Source organism: Cicer arietinum, chromosome 6, assembly GCF_000331145.2.
Source record: "Cicer arietinum cultivar CDC Frontier isolate Library 1 chromosome 6, Cicar.CDCFrontier_v2.0, whole genome shotgun sequence".
NCBI lineage: Eukaryota > Viridiplantae > Streptophyta > Magnoliopsida > Fabales > Fabaceae > Cicer > Cicer arietinum.
Window position 1 is genome coordinate 68958571 of NC_021165.2, and position 17061 is coordinate 68975631.

At 30.5% G+C, this 17061-nt stretch overlaps 2 protein-coding genes across 2 annotated transcripts in view; one reads left to right on the forward strand and one right to left on the reverse strand.

Moving 5' to 3' along the window:
* The window catches only part of LOC101512113 (allene oxide synthase 3-like), a 1724-nt gene extending 321 nt beyond the window's left edge, over positions 1–1403 (forward strand). The window contains 1 exon segment of the mRNA XM_012717778.3: positions 1–1403. This exon segment is cut by the window's left edge and continues 8 nt beyond it. Within this exon segment, the coding sequence (XP_012573232.1) occupies positions 1–1210 (1210 nt within the window). The 3' untranslated portion in view covers positions 1211–1403.
* A 2269-nt stretch (positions 1404–3672) lies between these two features.
* On the reverse strand, positions 3673–9706 carry LOC101500142 (uncharacterized). Its single transcript, XM_027335362.2, has 2 exons — positions 9491–9706; positions 3673–4674 (listed from the first exon to the last, which is right to left on the reverse strand). Exons 1-2 carry the CDS (start codon positions 9704–9706, stop codon positions 3673–3675), a joined length of 1218 nt encoding a protein of 405 aa, XP_027191163.2.
* Positions 9707–17061: the final 7355 nt, after the last annotated feature.

A 17061-nucleotide genomic window follows, 5' to 3' on the forward strand; every position in this document is an offset into this window, starting at 1 on the left:
TTTCCCTATTCTTTTCGACAACTCCAAAGTCGATAAACGTGACGTTCTCGACGGAACTTTCATGCCTTCCACCGATTACTTCGGCGGTTACCGCACCTGCGCTTTTCAAGACACAACTGAACCTTCCCATAAACTCATCAAAACCTTCATCTTCCACATCCTTTCATCAAAACACGAAACCTTCATACCTCTCTTCAGCTCCAACATCTCCGATCACTTCACCGACCTCGAGAAAGACCTCGCCGGAAAACATGCTAAAGCGAGTTTCAACTCCTCTATCGGCAACGCCACGTTCAACTTCCTCTTCCGTCTTTTAACAAACAAAAACCCAACCGAAACAAAAATCGGCGACTCCGGTCCCACACTCGTTCAAACATGGCTTGCGGCTCAGCTTGCGCCGTTAGCCACAGCCGGTCTTCCGAAAATATTTAACTATATAGAAGATATTCTGATCAGAACAATTCCGATCCCGGCGTGGACAGTTAAGTCGAGTTATAACAAGCTTTACGAGGGTTTAACAGAGGCCGGAACGGAGATTCTAGATGAAGCTGAGAAGATGGGAATAAAAAGAGAAGAAGCTTGTCATAATCTTGTTTTCATGTTAGGGTTCAACGCTTTTGGTGGTTTAACGAACCAGTTTCCGATCCTTATTAAATGGGTCGGATTAGCTGGTTTAAGTTTACACAAAAAATTAGCTGATGAAATCAGGACCGTTGTTAAAGAAGAAGGTGGTGTGACTTTTGGAGCGTTGGATAAGATGACTTTGACTAAATCAGTAGTCTACGAAGCGCTTAGGATAGAGCCTGCTGTACCGTATCAATACGCTAAAGCGAGGGAGGATCTGGTGGTGCAGAGTCATGATGCGTCTTTTGAGATTAAGAAAGGTGAGATGATCTTTGGATATCAGCCGTTCGCTACTAAGGATCCTAAGATATTTGAGAATCCCGAGGAGTTTTTGGCGGAGAGGTTTGTTGGGAGTGATGGAGAAAATCTGTTGAAACACGTGTTCTGGTCCAATGGACGTGAGACTGATGAGCCTACAGCTGATAATAAAATGTGTCCCGCTAAGAATCTGGTGGTGCTATTGTGTAGGTTGTATTTGGTGGACTTCTTTTTGCGGTATGATACTTTTACGTTTGAGTTTAAACCCGTTGTTTTGGGTCCAAGTGTTACTATTAAGTCGCTCACTAAGGCGTCCTCCACCGTTTGATCACTCATCATTCTCACAGGACCTGCGAAATGTTTTTATTTATTTAATTAAGTAACTTTTTGTGATGTTGTTATAGTGGTATTTTCCGATGGGAATGCACTATAGGGTCGCTGGTTGTGCTTAATTTACTGTACTATTTCTTATTGCGTGGTGTGTACATTAATATTTTCAAGAGTGCATCTTTGAATATTGCTATCGAGTTTTTATGTAAATTTATAAATTTAAGTATATTGATATATTTTTTTAAATAAATTAATTAATGATTATTTTTATAAATTAAATAATTATTTATTAATTTTTATATTTTAAAAATATAATTTCGTAAAATATAATTATTTTATTGTTTATAGATATTATATTAATTTTTTTTTATAATATTCACTATTTAGTAATAAAAAGGAAGAAAAAATTAAAATTTATATTGTTAAATTTTTTGTAAATAATATTTAGTTATTATAATTTTTTAAATGATAAAAAATAATTTATTTTACAAAAAAAATCATTTAATTATTTATTTAGAGACTAAATATTGTATCATTACATATCAAATATTAAATAGACACATGTAAGGGGTAATTTCTCTTTGCTTAAACTTATGTTCTACCGATTTCCTTCTATATTAACATTTTTTAATGCGGAATGAATGTTTGCTTTATATTTAATTATTTATTTAAATATTAAATATAACGGTAAAGTCAAATAAACGCGTGTAATGTAGAATTAAAAAAAAAATTAATTTATCTTTGCTTAAAGTGATGCTTGATCAGTTTCCTTCGAGAGTTTTTTGGCCAAATTAGCATCTCAATTCTTAACTATAGTTTAGATTACTATTGAGATTGAGATAGTTGATGATATTTTTGACGTTTAAAGGAGATTCTAATATTTAATAGAAGAAGTACGGTTTTTTTAATGCAAAGTATAATTAATACCAGCATTAAAATGATTCTGGTTACACTTGAAGTACGACTTTATGTTTAGAACCTGCCGACTCAACTTTAGATAAAACTTGCATAGCGGAATTTTTTAGGTGATTTACAAAAAGAAAGAAAAAAAAAAGTTATTGATGTATACTCATAAATTATCACTGTTCATAAATGATACAAAAATTAACAAAGATGGCACCTTTGCATTGCATGCTTCACTTGCTGGTTATCTTGCAACAGTGCACATGGGATTTGGATTCTCTATATATTCCATTATTTATTTATTTTTGAAGATTAAATAATTGACACATCCAATCACTCACATAATAGTGACCACAGTAATTACAGCAGCGTGCCTTATTTTTTTCACAGCAGCGTCGTTCCTCTTTTAAAGTTCTTTTCTTTATTCGATTGAAAATGTTGAACTGCAATCGTTACAACTTACAATGTTATTAAAATATTATTATTAGTTTGTTTTCCATTATTTTGTTTTTTATTGTGGATTTTAATTAAATATTGAAGGTTAATTAAATGCGAGGACGTAAGTTGTGATTGTCATAATTCTAAAATTTATCTTCATAAATAAATAAATAAAAATTTATTATTAAAGGTGAATTAAATGTGGTATTCTTTTAACCAATGAGTTGCAGGACATAAGTTCTACAATTTGTTATCATATCTATTTTAGAAGCAATATATCGATTTAAATTTATAACAAAATCCATTATTTGATTATTTATAATTTACTTTGAATTATTATTTTTCTCTTCAATATAACTATGTGGCAACACTATTTATTAGATAACCTAGAATCAAAATTATTAAGAAAACAGACAACAACTATTTATGAGAGAATTTAGAATTGAATCTAGTAAGACAAATCTTAGAAATATACATATACAAATTATAATTTTTTTAAACAAAATTTAGAGACATAAACAATAAAAAAAATATATATAACAAAATAGTAATTTTTTTTATAAATAGAATAAAATAACAATGACATATTAAAATAAATTTACTAGTAAGTAATATATCTTACAAAGTTGTTAGACGCGGAACAAAAGTTGTAGATAGCTCCTTCAAGAATATTAATGTTGCTTCAATTTTATCCCCTAAAAATATGAAATACATTTTTTTGTTAATGACAATTAAGATCATGTGTGTAATTTAAAATTTGAATTAAAAAAGAATTAAACCTTATCATCGTTCATCAAGACATTTCAGCATAAAATTTATGTTTTGACATTGACATCATACAGAAGAAATTGTCAAACATTTCGAATTTCTGGGAATGAAATTGAGTACAGAGAGACTGTGACCAAACTCTCGAACCAATACTATTTTGCCAATTCAAATTGAATTGGTGCCCGGTTGTTCTATATGCTCCAGACGCAACACCAAGAGAACAAAAGTTGTACACAACTCTCTCACGAATAGTAGTCTCAAATCGAGAAATAAGAGCTTTTTGCAGGTGATAGAATCTAAGAGGGGAAGAAATACATTAGACTTTTCACACCTTAATATTTAACCCCTCATTTAGTTAATTATATAGCCATTCAATTTTGTGCTGATTCTTTTATTCCTTTGTCCCTTTCCTTCCTTGATTTCAAAATTCTGTTCAACTGAATTGATACCCTCTTCTTGGGCCTTGGTCTTGCTAGAAGCTCTCACCATTTGTGGGCTTTCACCACTCATTGTGTTCCTTAAATCTACCTCAAGTTGATGTCTAAAACACCAATCCAACAAGTAGGGTGGACAATAAGTTTGAGTATTATTATATATAGGTCTAATAATGAACTTTGGCAATTCATTGTCATCCCCTATATACACTTTGCATTTTTTAGATGGAAGATCGATGACATAAACAGAATTCTTTCGATAACCCCACTTTTCTGGGCTACTCAATGCATAATACTTTTCCTTGGGAGCATAAAATAATGCAATGTCACCCAAAGTTTCTAATTTGACACACTTCATGGTTGAGAAGTCTATCTTGTACACATTTAGTATTTCACTGGAAATAATATTAAGCACTAAAAGTTGTCCGTCACAATCAATCAACCTTACATATGAGGAAGATGTTACTTTGAGAGTACTCTTCAATTTTAAAAACTCTATATATTCAGAATTCAAGCTGAATACCCCTATTTTGGCCTGGTCAGTGATCACATATATGGTATTATGCAAAATTGTAAAGTCAACAACTTTCCATGAATTTCTTTTTGGCGAATAAGTAACCCAACCAAAATTTTGAGATTGATAGATATGCAAACTATGAGAACTTTTACATAAAGCCACAAAGACAAATTCATCTGAGCCTTTTCCAAAAGCAAGTAAGACATAGTAAGCAAAATCAGAAAGTTCAACTTTAAAGGTTGATGAGGTATCGATTAGAATCACTTTTCTTATAAATGGATTCATGAGCACAAATGAATGATTGTTCTCTGCCATAATCAAATATCCGCTAGAAGGTCCAAAATAGAGAAAGTTTTTTAAGTCATTCATCTTCTTTGAGTGATAAATTTTTTGGTGAGGTATGTGTTAACAATGAAAAGAGGAAGAAAGAGGAAGAAGAGAAAACAACCACTCTAGGGTTTCATATGATATAATAAACCAAAACTGAAGTTAATAGGGTTACAATGAGTATATATAGAGGAAAATAGAAAATATCTAAAATACCCTTACTACTAATATATAATAATATTATCTAATATCTCCCCTCAAACTCACGATGCATTAACATGGAGCATCGAGAGTTTGTCAACTAAAAAACGGAAACGTTTAATGGAATGCATCTTTGTGAACAAATCAGCAATCTGTAAAGAAGAAGGGACAAATGGTAGAGTAATAGTTCCATGCTGAAGATGATGACGAGTAAAATGACAATCAATCTCAATGTGTTTGGTGCGTTCATGAAAGACCGAGTTGTGAGCAATTTGAATAGCACTCTTGTTATCACAGTGCATCGGAGTTGGCTCAGCAAGAGAGATACCCATATCAGACAAAAGCCAACGCAACCAAATTATTTCAGCGGTAGTGGATGCCATAGCACGATATTCAGCTTCTGTAGAAGAGCGAGAGACAATGTCTTGTTTCTTACTCTTCCAAGAAATAAGAGAGTCTCCAAGAAAGATACAAAACCCTGTGGTGGATTTACGATCAGTGGTATCACCAGCCCAATCAGCATCAGAATAAGCTCGTAACTTCAATGAGGATGACGATGGAAAGAGAAGACTTTGAAATTGAGTTCCTCGAAGATAACGAAGAATCCGAAGAACTGCTGCCCAATGTACTGTAGTGGGGGAGACAACAAACTGACTAACAACATGAACAGCATAAGCAATGTCAGGTCTGGTAATCGTAAGATACACTAAGCTGCCAACCAAAGTACGATACAAAGTGGAATCTGGTAAAGGAACACCATCCGAGGGAGCATATTTTACATTCAACTCAAGAGGAGTATCTGCTGCTCTAGTATCAGAAAGACGAGCCTGATCAAGAATGTTGGCAATGTACTTGGATTGAGAAAGAAGGTAGCCTCTAGGAGAGTAGGCAACTTCAATCCCCAAGAAATAGCGAAGAGTTCCCAAGTCCTTCATCTCAAACTGTTTGGCTAACTGCAATTTCAACTCATTAATTCCACTAACATCATCACCTGTAATAATCATATCATCAACATATAGAGAAAGTATAATGCGACCATGAGTGGTGGACCTTATAAACAATGCAGAATCATGTTCACTAGAGCGAAAACCAAGAGAAGTGATCACAGTAGAGAATTTCTCAAACCAAGCTCGAGGAGCTTGTTTAAGACCATATAGAGCCTTTTTTAACTTACATACTTCCCCTGGATCATGAGAAACTCCTTGTGGAGGGACCATATAGACTTCTTCATGAAGCTCACCATTTAAAAAGGCATTTTTGACATCCATTTGGGAAATATGCCATTGACGAATAGATGCAACTGCAATAAGAGTACGAATAGTGGTCATCTTGGCTACAGGAGCAAAAGTTTCTTCATAATCCATACCATATTGTTGAGAGAAACCCTTAGCAACAAGACGTGCTTTGTAGCGCTCAACTGACCCATCAGACTTAGTTTTGATCTTGTATACCCAACGAGACCCAATAGCACGTTTTCCAGGAGGAAGAGGTACTAATTCCCAAGTGTTGGTTTTGTGCAATGCAGATAGTTCTTCTGCCATAGCCTGCTGCCAAAGAGGATCAAGAACAGCCTCTTTATAGGAAGAGGGCTCAGACAAACTGTGAATAGAGGTTAAGAAAGAAGCAAACGAAGCTGAGTAAGTTGAATAGACAAAATCAGGTAACTGAGTAGACTTACGTTGACGAGAAGGGTAACGAGGAGGATCAACAATCGCAGGAGGTGGTTGGACAGCCGGGGGGACAAGAGGGATGTCATCATGTGGAGTAGTAGTATTTGTCCTGCAATTCTCAACATTACAATCACTAGAAGCGCTATCATTAGGACCAAACGGATCAATATGGGTTAGTTCAGAACTCTTAGTAATCTGCGAATCAGAGGAAACAGAGTAAAAAGGAATGTGCTCAAGAAAAACAACATTACGAGATACATAAAGTTTTCTTGCATGAGGATCATAACAACGATAACCCTTTTGACCATCCCCATAACCAAGAAAAACACACATGGCTGAACGAGAAGACAACTTACTGCGCTCTACTTGAGGGCGAAGAACAAAACAAGTAGAACCAAAAACTTTCAAAGAATAGTAATCAGGGGTAGAAGCATATAATTTTTCAAAGGGAGACAAACCTGATATGATAGAGGATGGAATTCTATTAATAGCATGAACAGCAGTAAGAACTGCTTCTCCCCAAAACTCACTAGGAACTGAAGCGGACAACAAAAGGGAACGAGCAGTCTCTATAATGTGACGATGTTTCCTTTCAGCAACTCCATTTTGTTGAGGAGTATCAGTACAAGATGTTTGGTGGCGAGTGCCATCATAAGCAAGTAATTCAGAAAATTTATTAGAGGTATATTCACCACCTAAATCACAACGAAAACACTTTATAACAGAATTATGTTGAGTTTTGACCATTGCACGAAATATATGATAAATGTCAAAAAATTCAGACCGATTTTTCATAAGATAAACCCAACAATAACGAGTGTAATCATCAATAAACGAAACATAATATCTAGATCCACCTTTGGTGAGCACCGGTGATGGACCCCAAACATCAGAGTGAACTAAATCAAAAGGCGCATATGAAACGGAAACACTTTTACTAAACGGTAAAGCTGGAAATTTAGCAAGTTTACAACCACAACAATCTGAGATATCACAGGGTTTTAACTTTCCTAAGGCTCCAGTAGAAGCCAAATATTTTAATCTAGAAGCAGAAACATGTCCAAGGCGAGAATGCCATAAATAAAAACTAGAAGATAATGAATTCAAGCGAAAACTAGATAATAAGTCAGCAGTAGTTGTTGAGGCTGCAGTATCTGGGAGTCGTAGTTCATCCAAAACGTAAAGTCCCCCCTGTCTATGGCCTGTCCCAATCAGCCTCCCAGAATGTGGATCCTGCACACAACAAGAAGTGGAAGAAAACGTAACCGAATAACCGAAATCACATATTTGACTAACAGAAGCAAGACTCAAAGTAAGATTAGGAATATAATAAACATTAGAAAGAGACAAGTTAGGTGTGGAGACAGAACCAATGCCTGCTAGTGGCATAGGAGTTATAACCGACACAGACGAGGCAGGTTTCACAGACACAAAAGATTTATCATCGTATGTCATATGATGAGATGCTCCAGAATCAAGAATCCATATGGAAGGAGATATACCTGACATACCAGAGGAGTTCAAACCTTTAGAAGAGGTGGCAGACATGGCATGTGATTGAGTGGCAAGAAGTCTTTGAAGTTGTTCTGCAATATCAGATATTTGGGAAGCACTCTCAGATGAGTATACAGAACCAGAACTAGAGTCAATGGTAGGAGGAGCAGAAGCAACAACATTGGACGATGGCCCCCTAAAATTCTTCTTATGTGTTCTCCCCAATTTCGGACAACGTGCTTTCCAATGACCTTTTTCTTTGCAGAATGCACATTCATCATTACCAAGCCCAACTCTCCCTTGAGATGTTTTTTTTTGAACAGGAGCAACAAAAACAGATGGAGGAGCTGAGAGAATTTCCTTATTTAACATACCAGAATGAGTCTTAAGTCTGATTTCTTCTGCCAACAATTCACTAACTACTGATTCAACATTAGGAAGGGGGGAACGATGCAAAATACCCCCACGAAGGCCCTCAAAATCATCACGAAGAGCCATTAGAAACCAAACCAGACGTTGCTCCTCTCTTTGATCAATGTATGCTTTGACAGCTTTCAACTCAGGTGATTCCATAAGAGCCAATTGATCCCACAGATTAGTCATTGCCGAATAGAATTCCTGAATGGTCATACTGCTCTGCTTAAGGGCTCTAATATCACTTTCTAACTGATAACGTTTTGCAAAGTTAGACTGAACATACAAACGTTTCAAGTGATCCCAAATCTCTTTAGCAGTATCATATTTTGCTAGTTGTACTCCTATAGACAACTCAACAGAATTATTAATCCAAGTAATAATTTTTGAATTACTAACATTCCATGTTTTCAGATCTTTTGCATATTGAGTTTCATCCTTTTTATCTGTAGGCTTAACAGAAGTTCCATCAACAAAACCCCACATATCTTTTCCAATCAAAAAATTTTTCATCACATAACTCCAATAAGAGTAATTTTGTCCATTGAGGTGAACACTAACAGCTTGAAGAGAATCATCCTTAACACCAGCCATAACAAATAATGACAGAAAAATACGACAAACACAATCACTGAGAGAAAATAAATTAAGAATAACCTGGTGCTGTGCGAGCACGATTTCTCCCTCTCCAGACGTCGTTTCGTCGATCCGACCGTTGAAGACGAAGACCTATATGTTGCGAAACTGCTGTCCAAAAATCAGCCCGATCCAACGGTTAACGAATGCGCAATCGATGTTTTTCTGAGACTGATTTAACAAAATCGGGAATAGGGTTACTCTTCTCTTTTCTCTTTTGGTGGTTGTCTTTCCTATCAAAATAGTCTCTCTCTTCTCTACGGTAGATCCCAAAATCAACCAAAGCTCTTTGATACCATGTTAACAATGAAAAGAGGAAGAAAGAGGAAGAAGAGAAAACAACCACTCTAGGGTTTCATATGATATAATAAACCAAAACTGAAGTTAATAGGGTTACAATGAGTATATATAGAGGAAAATAGAAAATATCTAAAATACCCTTACTACTAATATATAATAATATTATCTAATAGTATGCTGATGAAGGTATAACTTTTACTAATATAGTAACAATTTCTAACAATTAATGGTTCTTGGGATACTAAGAAATCTTTCCAATAAGTTTTATGAAACTCCCACCAATTCTTGCACACACCACTAAATAGGAAGAGGTCGTCGAAATCTAATTTTCTGGAAATGATATCAAGCACATCCCAAGGAAGTTGACACAAATTATTTGTTGCCTTCGTCATTTTTCCTCCTTTGTATCACAATAATGACAACATTAGCTTTTATATATATATGGATATAATCAATTGGCACCATAATGTAAAACTAAAAATATGACACCTCCTATAATTTTTTATCTCATATATGTGTTACAAAATTTATCGTTAAATTGAAAATAGGCTAAATACATTTGTGGTCCCTTAACTTAGTTTCAGGTAACGTTTTAGTCCTTTATCTTTTTTTTTCCGACTTGGTCCTTTATTTTAATTTTAAGTGACAATTTGATATTTTATGTTTTAAAATTTCAACAATGTTATCCTTTTTTATACAAAAATTCATAAAAAACTTCAATCAAAACTCATAAAATTAATTATATTCTTCAATATAATACAAATTTCATCAAATTCGTAACGCAAATATTCAAATAAACTCATATTTTCATACTTTATTTGATATTGTTAGGAATAAAGGACTAAATTGGGAGAGAAAAAAAAATAAAGGACTAAAACGTTACCTGAAATTAAGTTAAGGGACCACAGATGTAATTTAGCCTTGAAAATATTATAAGAAGGATCATGTCTATAAAACTTGACATTAATATGAAATAGTTTAATATATCAACAAAAATTTATCAAAATTAATAACATGTGAACTTTTATCCAACAAATTAATTTTGATAGATTCTTATTGAGATAATCGAATGATTTTAAATTAATAAAGTATTTATAGACATATTATATAGTTTTCAATCTAACGATGAATTTTGTAAAATGAATATGCGACAAAGAATTATCATATGTGTCAGTCATACTATTATTAGATATTCTTGACACTTCAGATTCTTATTGAGATAATCGAATGATTTTAAATTAATAAAGTATTTATAGACATATTATATAGTTTTCAATCTAACGATGAATTTTGTAAAATGAATATGCGACAAAGAATTATCATATGTGTCAGTCATACTATTATTAGATATTCTTGACACTTCTTTTCTTTATTTATTGTAGAAAACATATAATATAAAACTATCGACATATATTAATAACTGGAGGTCTAAAATATAATTACAGATAAAATTTAACAATTTTATAATTTGATTTTTCTAAAAAAATAACAATATATATTCACAATAATTACTAACCAGTCTCGTGACCTTGTTGTCCATCCGTCAATGGAAGTCTGGGATGATTCTTTATGTACTCGTTGAATGCCCAAACTATAGATGTGTACTCTTTAATCACCTCATTCACCTTTTCTTTGAAAACTTTTGCATCAATTACATAGCTCTCAAAATCATTCATGTGTTTTATAAGATCGTCAAACTTTTCTCCCTCATTAGCATTTTTAAACACCAATTCTGCTATGAACGTTAACCTTCTTTTAGCTGATATAAAACCATAGTCATCTGGAAGTGTGATTTCATGTTCTGTTGCCATGAACGCTTAATTGAGTTGTGAAAGCTAAGAAAGGAAGTTTGTGTCGTTGAGGTTGTAAAGAATACAAGTTAACCCAATTTGTTTGTTTTATTTATAGAGAAGCTAACCCTATTTCTATCTGATTATTATAAACTTAAATAAATTAAACTCAGTGTATTGGAGGAGATAAATAAGGAAGTTTGGTCAAAAGGGGCAAAATCCGATCCATATATATTTTAGGTTAAGATTTAATTCATTGTTTTTAAATAAATATTAATGAGTATTTCTTTAAAAAATGATAACAACATAAATTTAAATAATGATCTAAAATAGAAACAAAATTATAGTTTAAATATTTTATTGCTATTTTGAATAGATATATTAAATTTATGCTGGCATATTTTAAATAGATTAAATAGAAACAAAAAAAAAATTATATAAATAGTTTAAATAGACATAAAGGTCTCAAAGTGGAGATATCAAAAGAAATTTTTTTCTATCATGAGATTTTGCATACTATGCGATTATGTGTTAACTTATTTATTTTGTGTAACAAGTGAAAAAATGTTAAATTAATAAATTAAAATAATTAAAAATTAAATTATATTAATAAAATAAATTTACATATATATATATATATATATATAACAACTGCAGTTGAGTAGATGTGTTAAATTTTAACAACTTCTCCTATTTTGTTGCCAATTGCAAATAAAGTAGCACTTTTATCCTATTTTTTAACAACTCTCTTCTATTTTTTCTCCTAGTTTGCTTTGAAGACCGAGATAGACACCATCACCACAAGATTTAGTAAATTTAAAATACTCAATGGATTTAATATATTAATTTTTGTATTGAGCATTTATAATTAAGTTAAGTGTGAGCAATATCTAAATCTCAATATCATTTTCAACGTAACATATCAATGTAATATTTTGTAGAAAAAAAACCATCCTTTAAAAATCAGTAATTTTAAAAAAATTATTCAAAATATTTAATCTATCATATTTTAATCTTCCTCAATAAATATTTAATATCTTAATTAAATAACTAATTATCATTAGAGTTGTTAATTTGACAAGCCCACTAATTATTGATCTTAGCCCATATGTTCGAGGGGTGAAAAAATTTCATAATTAAAAAGGCCTAAAAAAAGAAAGCCTCCAACATTAAAAAACCCATTAAATTTTGTGGGCTAAGTGGATTTATAGACCCACTTTAAAAAAAAAAAAAAATTGATTTTTTTTAAAATTTTGACAAAAAAAAATTATATTTTTTGATTTTTTTCTTAAAATTCACCGATAAATTTTTTTTGACTTTTTTCCGATAAAAAATGATTTATAATATTTTTTTAAAATTCTTTTAATTCGAGAAAAAATCAATTTTTTTTGAAATTTTTTTATTTATTTGTCTTACAATTTTTTTTGAGAAATAAATAAATCATAATCATTTTTGGGATTTAAAGTTTTGGGGATTTAAGTGGATAAAAACCAAATCCAAATTTAAAACATAAATAAGTGTCCAACCGCTTCACAAAATAAACTGGATTATAATCATATTATTTTAACCGGATATTTAAAATGAATTTGGATCCGATTTTGGATTTCGGTCTCATAACCGGATTTTTTGCACAACCCTAATTTTAACACTAGGTGGTTTTAAAACTCAATTTTAAAACCGATAATAATATAAAATATTTTTAAACGAATTTACTAGAAAAAAAATATTTTTTTACTCCTCGAGTTTTTGAGATGTGAGTGGTACAACTCGATAGTTTTAAAATTTGTATTTCAAAATAAGTATTCAAAGAAATAAAAAAACCCATTTTTTTTCTTCAAAAACAACTATTTATCAACAATAAAACACATTTTTTTTAAAAAGTAATCAATACATTTGCATTTTTTATCCAAAAACTATGTGGTTTTGATTTTTCAACGCATCGGAAGATACGTATGAGCATAATCGTTGTGTTGTTAAACATAATAATAAAAATTTATTTTCCCTTTATATTTTAAATACATTTCTATCTCTAGATTATTAAAAAAAAAAAAGATTATATGTGCATTTTAAAAAAGAGAAATAAATTTATATAAGTTAACATTAATTTTGCACAATTAATTATAGATGACTGTATTATAACGGTAGTCGTATGTGTTGATACATTCGTTACACATCATCGACTCCCGAATTTAAAATTTTATTTTAAATATCAATTTTTTATTTTTAAAGATTTTTTAATATTTTTTATTTTTTAAAATAAATTTTAACGAAGACTCTATTAAATTTAAAAAATACTCAAAATTGTAAATTACAACCATCAAATTTTAAATATTGATAATCTAAAATATAGTATTGACTCGTAACTTTTAATAATATATTGAAAGACGAATAAATAAACACGAAAAATAGATGATCATTCACCTTCATTGATACATTTGGGCCGAGCTAAACAAGACAGGATAAGGAAGGAGGCGTGTTCAGCCCATGTTAGCTAGGTAGTCCCAACTCCCAAGGATTTTATATAAAACAATTCACTTGACTAATCATATCATTTTATATTATTTTAAAATATTATTTTATTTATTTTATTTTTTTTAACAAATATATTAAATATCGTTATAATTAATTTATACAATTATAAAATATTAAATTTAAAATTAAAATATAACATTTATTTTAATAATATTTATCAGATAAATTATAGTTTAAAGACTTATTTAGTCTATTTTTAATATAGGTGATATAATAAATAAATATATAATATATATTTTTAATAAACAAATATATTATAGAAAATACAAGAGAATGTATTATAAAAATTTAAATCAAGTATAAGTCTCAATACATATGTGACTATAACACTAATCAATATAATTAAAATGCAATATATGTGCTTTATGTGATACAAACCAACTCCAAAGACAAAGACTTAATACCAAATATTTTTTTTTTTTTTTGTTATCTAATGCATATCAAATATCAAACATATAATATAGTAAAAGTTTATCATTTTTATATCTTAATTGATTTATCCTCACTATCATCGCACCACTTAAGTTTTTATTGAAAAATAATCAATTGCCCAGAGGATAACATATTCCACTTAGCCTGTACAATTTCGTTTCAAGAAAAATATGATAATATTCTAATTTCGATATACAATATTCTAATTAAACAGTACAAACACGTTACACGTTACTTTATTTATTTGGGGAAATAAATTCCTCCATGTTAATAAAGGATTATCTGCATTTATGCAATCGGATTTCGATTTAATTTAATTTAAAAAAGTTTAACTATTTGTGAGACGTCCCATCAAAATTTAAATTAATGTTTTTGACCGGATGACTTCGAGAAATCCCAACTATAAATTTAAAATTTGTTATTTATAGTGATACTTTATATACATCATGTGGAGCCAATATGATTCTAGATCACTCATCATGCATATCTAATCAATTAAACAATTGAGTGTCCAGTGAATTATATAAAATTAAACTATTAAATAAATAATATTGTATTGATCAAGATTTGAATTTGAATCTCAACTTTTTTCTATTATAGTCTTTTTCTCTTTTTATTTTTTTTATTTTTACTCTTTTATTCATGATTATTTTTCTACTAAGAGAAGTAAAATTAATAGAGAAAGAAAAAAAAATTAAAGAAATTATCTAAATTCAAAATATTTAATCATTACACAATTTATCACAACAAATGTCACACATATAATCAATTAAGATAATATAACAATTAACAATAATCACACATCACATCATTTAATTATAAACAATAAATCAACTTATAATTATATTGTCACATTGTGTTACTCATTATCCAAGTGATATTCTTATTTTATTACTAGCCTCAATAGGGTACTGTCATTGACTAGCCTCTTGAATGATAGATAAATAAACATCGTCATTATGATTTGTAACTGATTCGATATTATCAAACTAATTTTTAATTAGATTGTACAAATGTATAACGTTAACAACACAACTACATTTTCAACTTAGTTCAATTCGACGGTTCAACCTGTCATAATATTAGAACATTAGGGCAACATTTTGTTGACAACAAGTGTTAATGTTATAGACTGAAATAAATTACACTGCCTCATCATGAAACAACCTCAAATTTTGATATTAATCTATAATCATTTCATGTACGAACAAGATGATTTAAGATAAACGGTAATAATATAACTGTATATAAGATTAATCTTAATGCATCATAGTGACATAGTAAATGGTTATAAGTTAATGCTAAAATTGGTAAATTTGGTAAATATAATGTATAGAATAGCCTATTTCAATCAAATTATTCGTAAGATGTGTTCAAACACACGCGCACATAATATTTAAAGTTCAATAAGTTTATTTTAGTACTTATAACACATGTTTGGTATACAAAATAAGATATAGACATGATACGATAAAGATTATGATAAGTAGACAAGTTATACTTATCACAAAATATGTGTTTGATGCATATATATGATAAAAAATAAAACATCATTATTTTATTATCTCAAGTTTTTGGTACAAATCTCATAATTACATGATATAATATAAATCATAACTAAATAATAAAATTAATTACCCTTGTGAAATTATTAAAAAAATTCTAAATTAATTTGTAATATTTTAATTTTTATAAATTAAAAATATTATAAAAATTAAATAATTTAACAAAAATCACTTACACTACTAAATAAAAACTCAACGTAAAAAAACAACAACTAAATAAATCTATCATATATGTTAGATAAACTAAATAAATATACGAAATTTATATGTAAACAAAAACAACTATCCTTGCAAAAAATTGAAAATTTATTTTAGAGTTAAATTAATATATTAATTTTTTTATTTATAATCTAACTCAATTTCAGAATAAATATTTTAACTAGAGAAATAAAATATGATAAGTTTCAAACTTAAATTAGTATATCATGTTGTCTCACCAATATCATGTTGTCTCACCAAACACGAAACTAAGATATAATATGATACAAATATCACAATTATTTCTTATTATGTGCATCAAACAAATCTTATTATGTGGTCGTTTAGTACTCCTCAAAGTTGTCTTATCTGCATTGTCAGTTTATTTTCTTTCCTTTTTCAAAGCTCCTTCAGGTATCATTTATCAACTTGAATTCACTTTTAAATCATTTCTTTGGGGTGAGAATGAGGAAGTGAGTAAGGTTCATTGGGTCAACTGGGAGAAGGTGTGTTTGCCATTAGAGAAGGGTGGATTAGGAGTCCAAGATTTGAAAATTTTTAATAAAGCTCTATTGGGTAAATGGCGTTGGAGGTTAAAAACGAAGTCAGAGGGTCTTTGGGTTAAGGTGTTGATCAATAAATATGGAGTGGGAGTTGGGAAATTTAGGGGGGCAATTCGAGGGGGTCTGTGTAGTGGAAGGATATTTTTGCAGGAAGAGTTGGTATTGAAGAGGAATGGTTTGATAAAAAATTGTTTAAAATTATTGGGAATGAGAGTAATACTTTGTTTTGGAAGGATCCATGGTTGGTTGGTGGGTCTTGCGTGAGAAATTTAGTAGGTTATTTCATTTGTCTTTGCATCAAGAGGAAAATATAGAGGTTATGGTAAAGATGTTGCGATGGGAGGGTATTCAAGGGTGGAGATGGCGGAGGCAGTTGTTTGCGTGGGAGGATGAATTAGTGGAGCAATGTATGATTTTATTGGCTAACGTTCATTTGCATGTTAATGTATTTGATAAGTGGTCATGGAACAATACGCAAGGAGGATCATATTCGGTAAATGAGGCATATTATGTGCTACTGGAGGAGTTTGTCACTAGTATCAACACACCTCTATTTCAAGACCTAGTGTGGCATCCTTTTGTCCAAGCAAAAGTATCATTATTTATGTGGAGGTTGTTTCAAGATAGGTTGCCTACAAAGGAAAATTTGTTCCATTAATGAATCATT

Excerpts from the sequence above, each read along its gene's own strand:
- LOC101500142 (XM_027335362.2), bottom strand. The coding sequence starts at position 9,706 with ATGACGAAGGCAACAAATAATTTGTGTCAACTTCCTTGGGATGTGCTT. Across the intron at positions 4,675-9,490 it reads AAAGTTATACCTTCATCAGC|ATACCTCACCAAAAAATTTA; the intron begins ATACTATTAGAT and ends CATTGTTAACAC.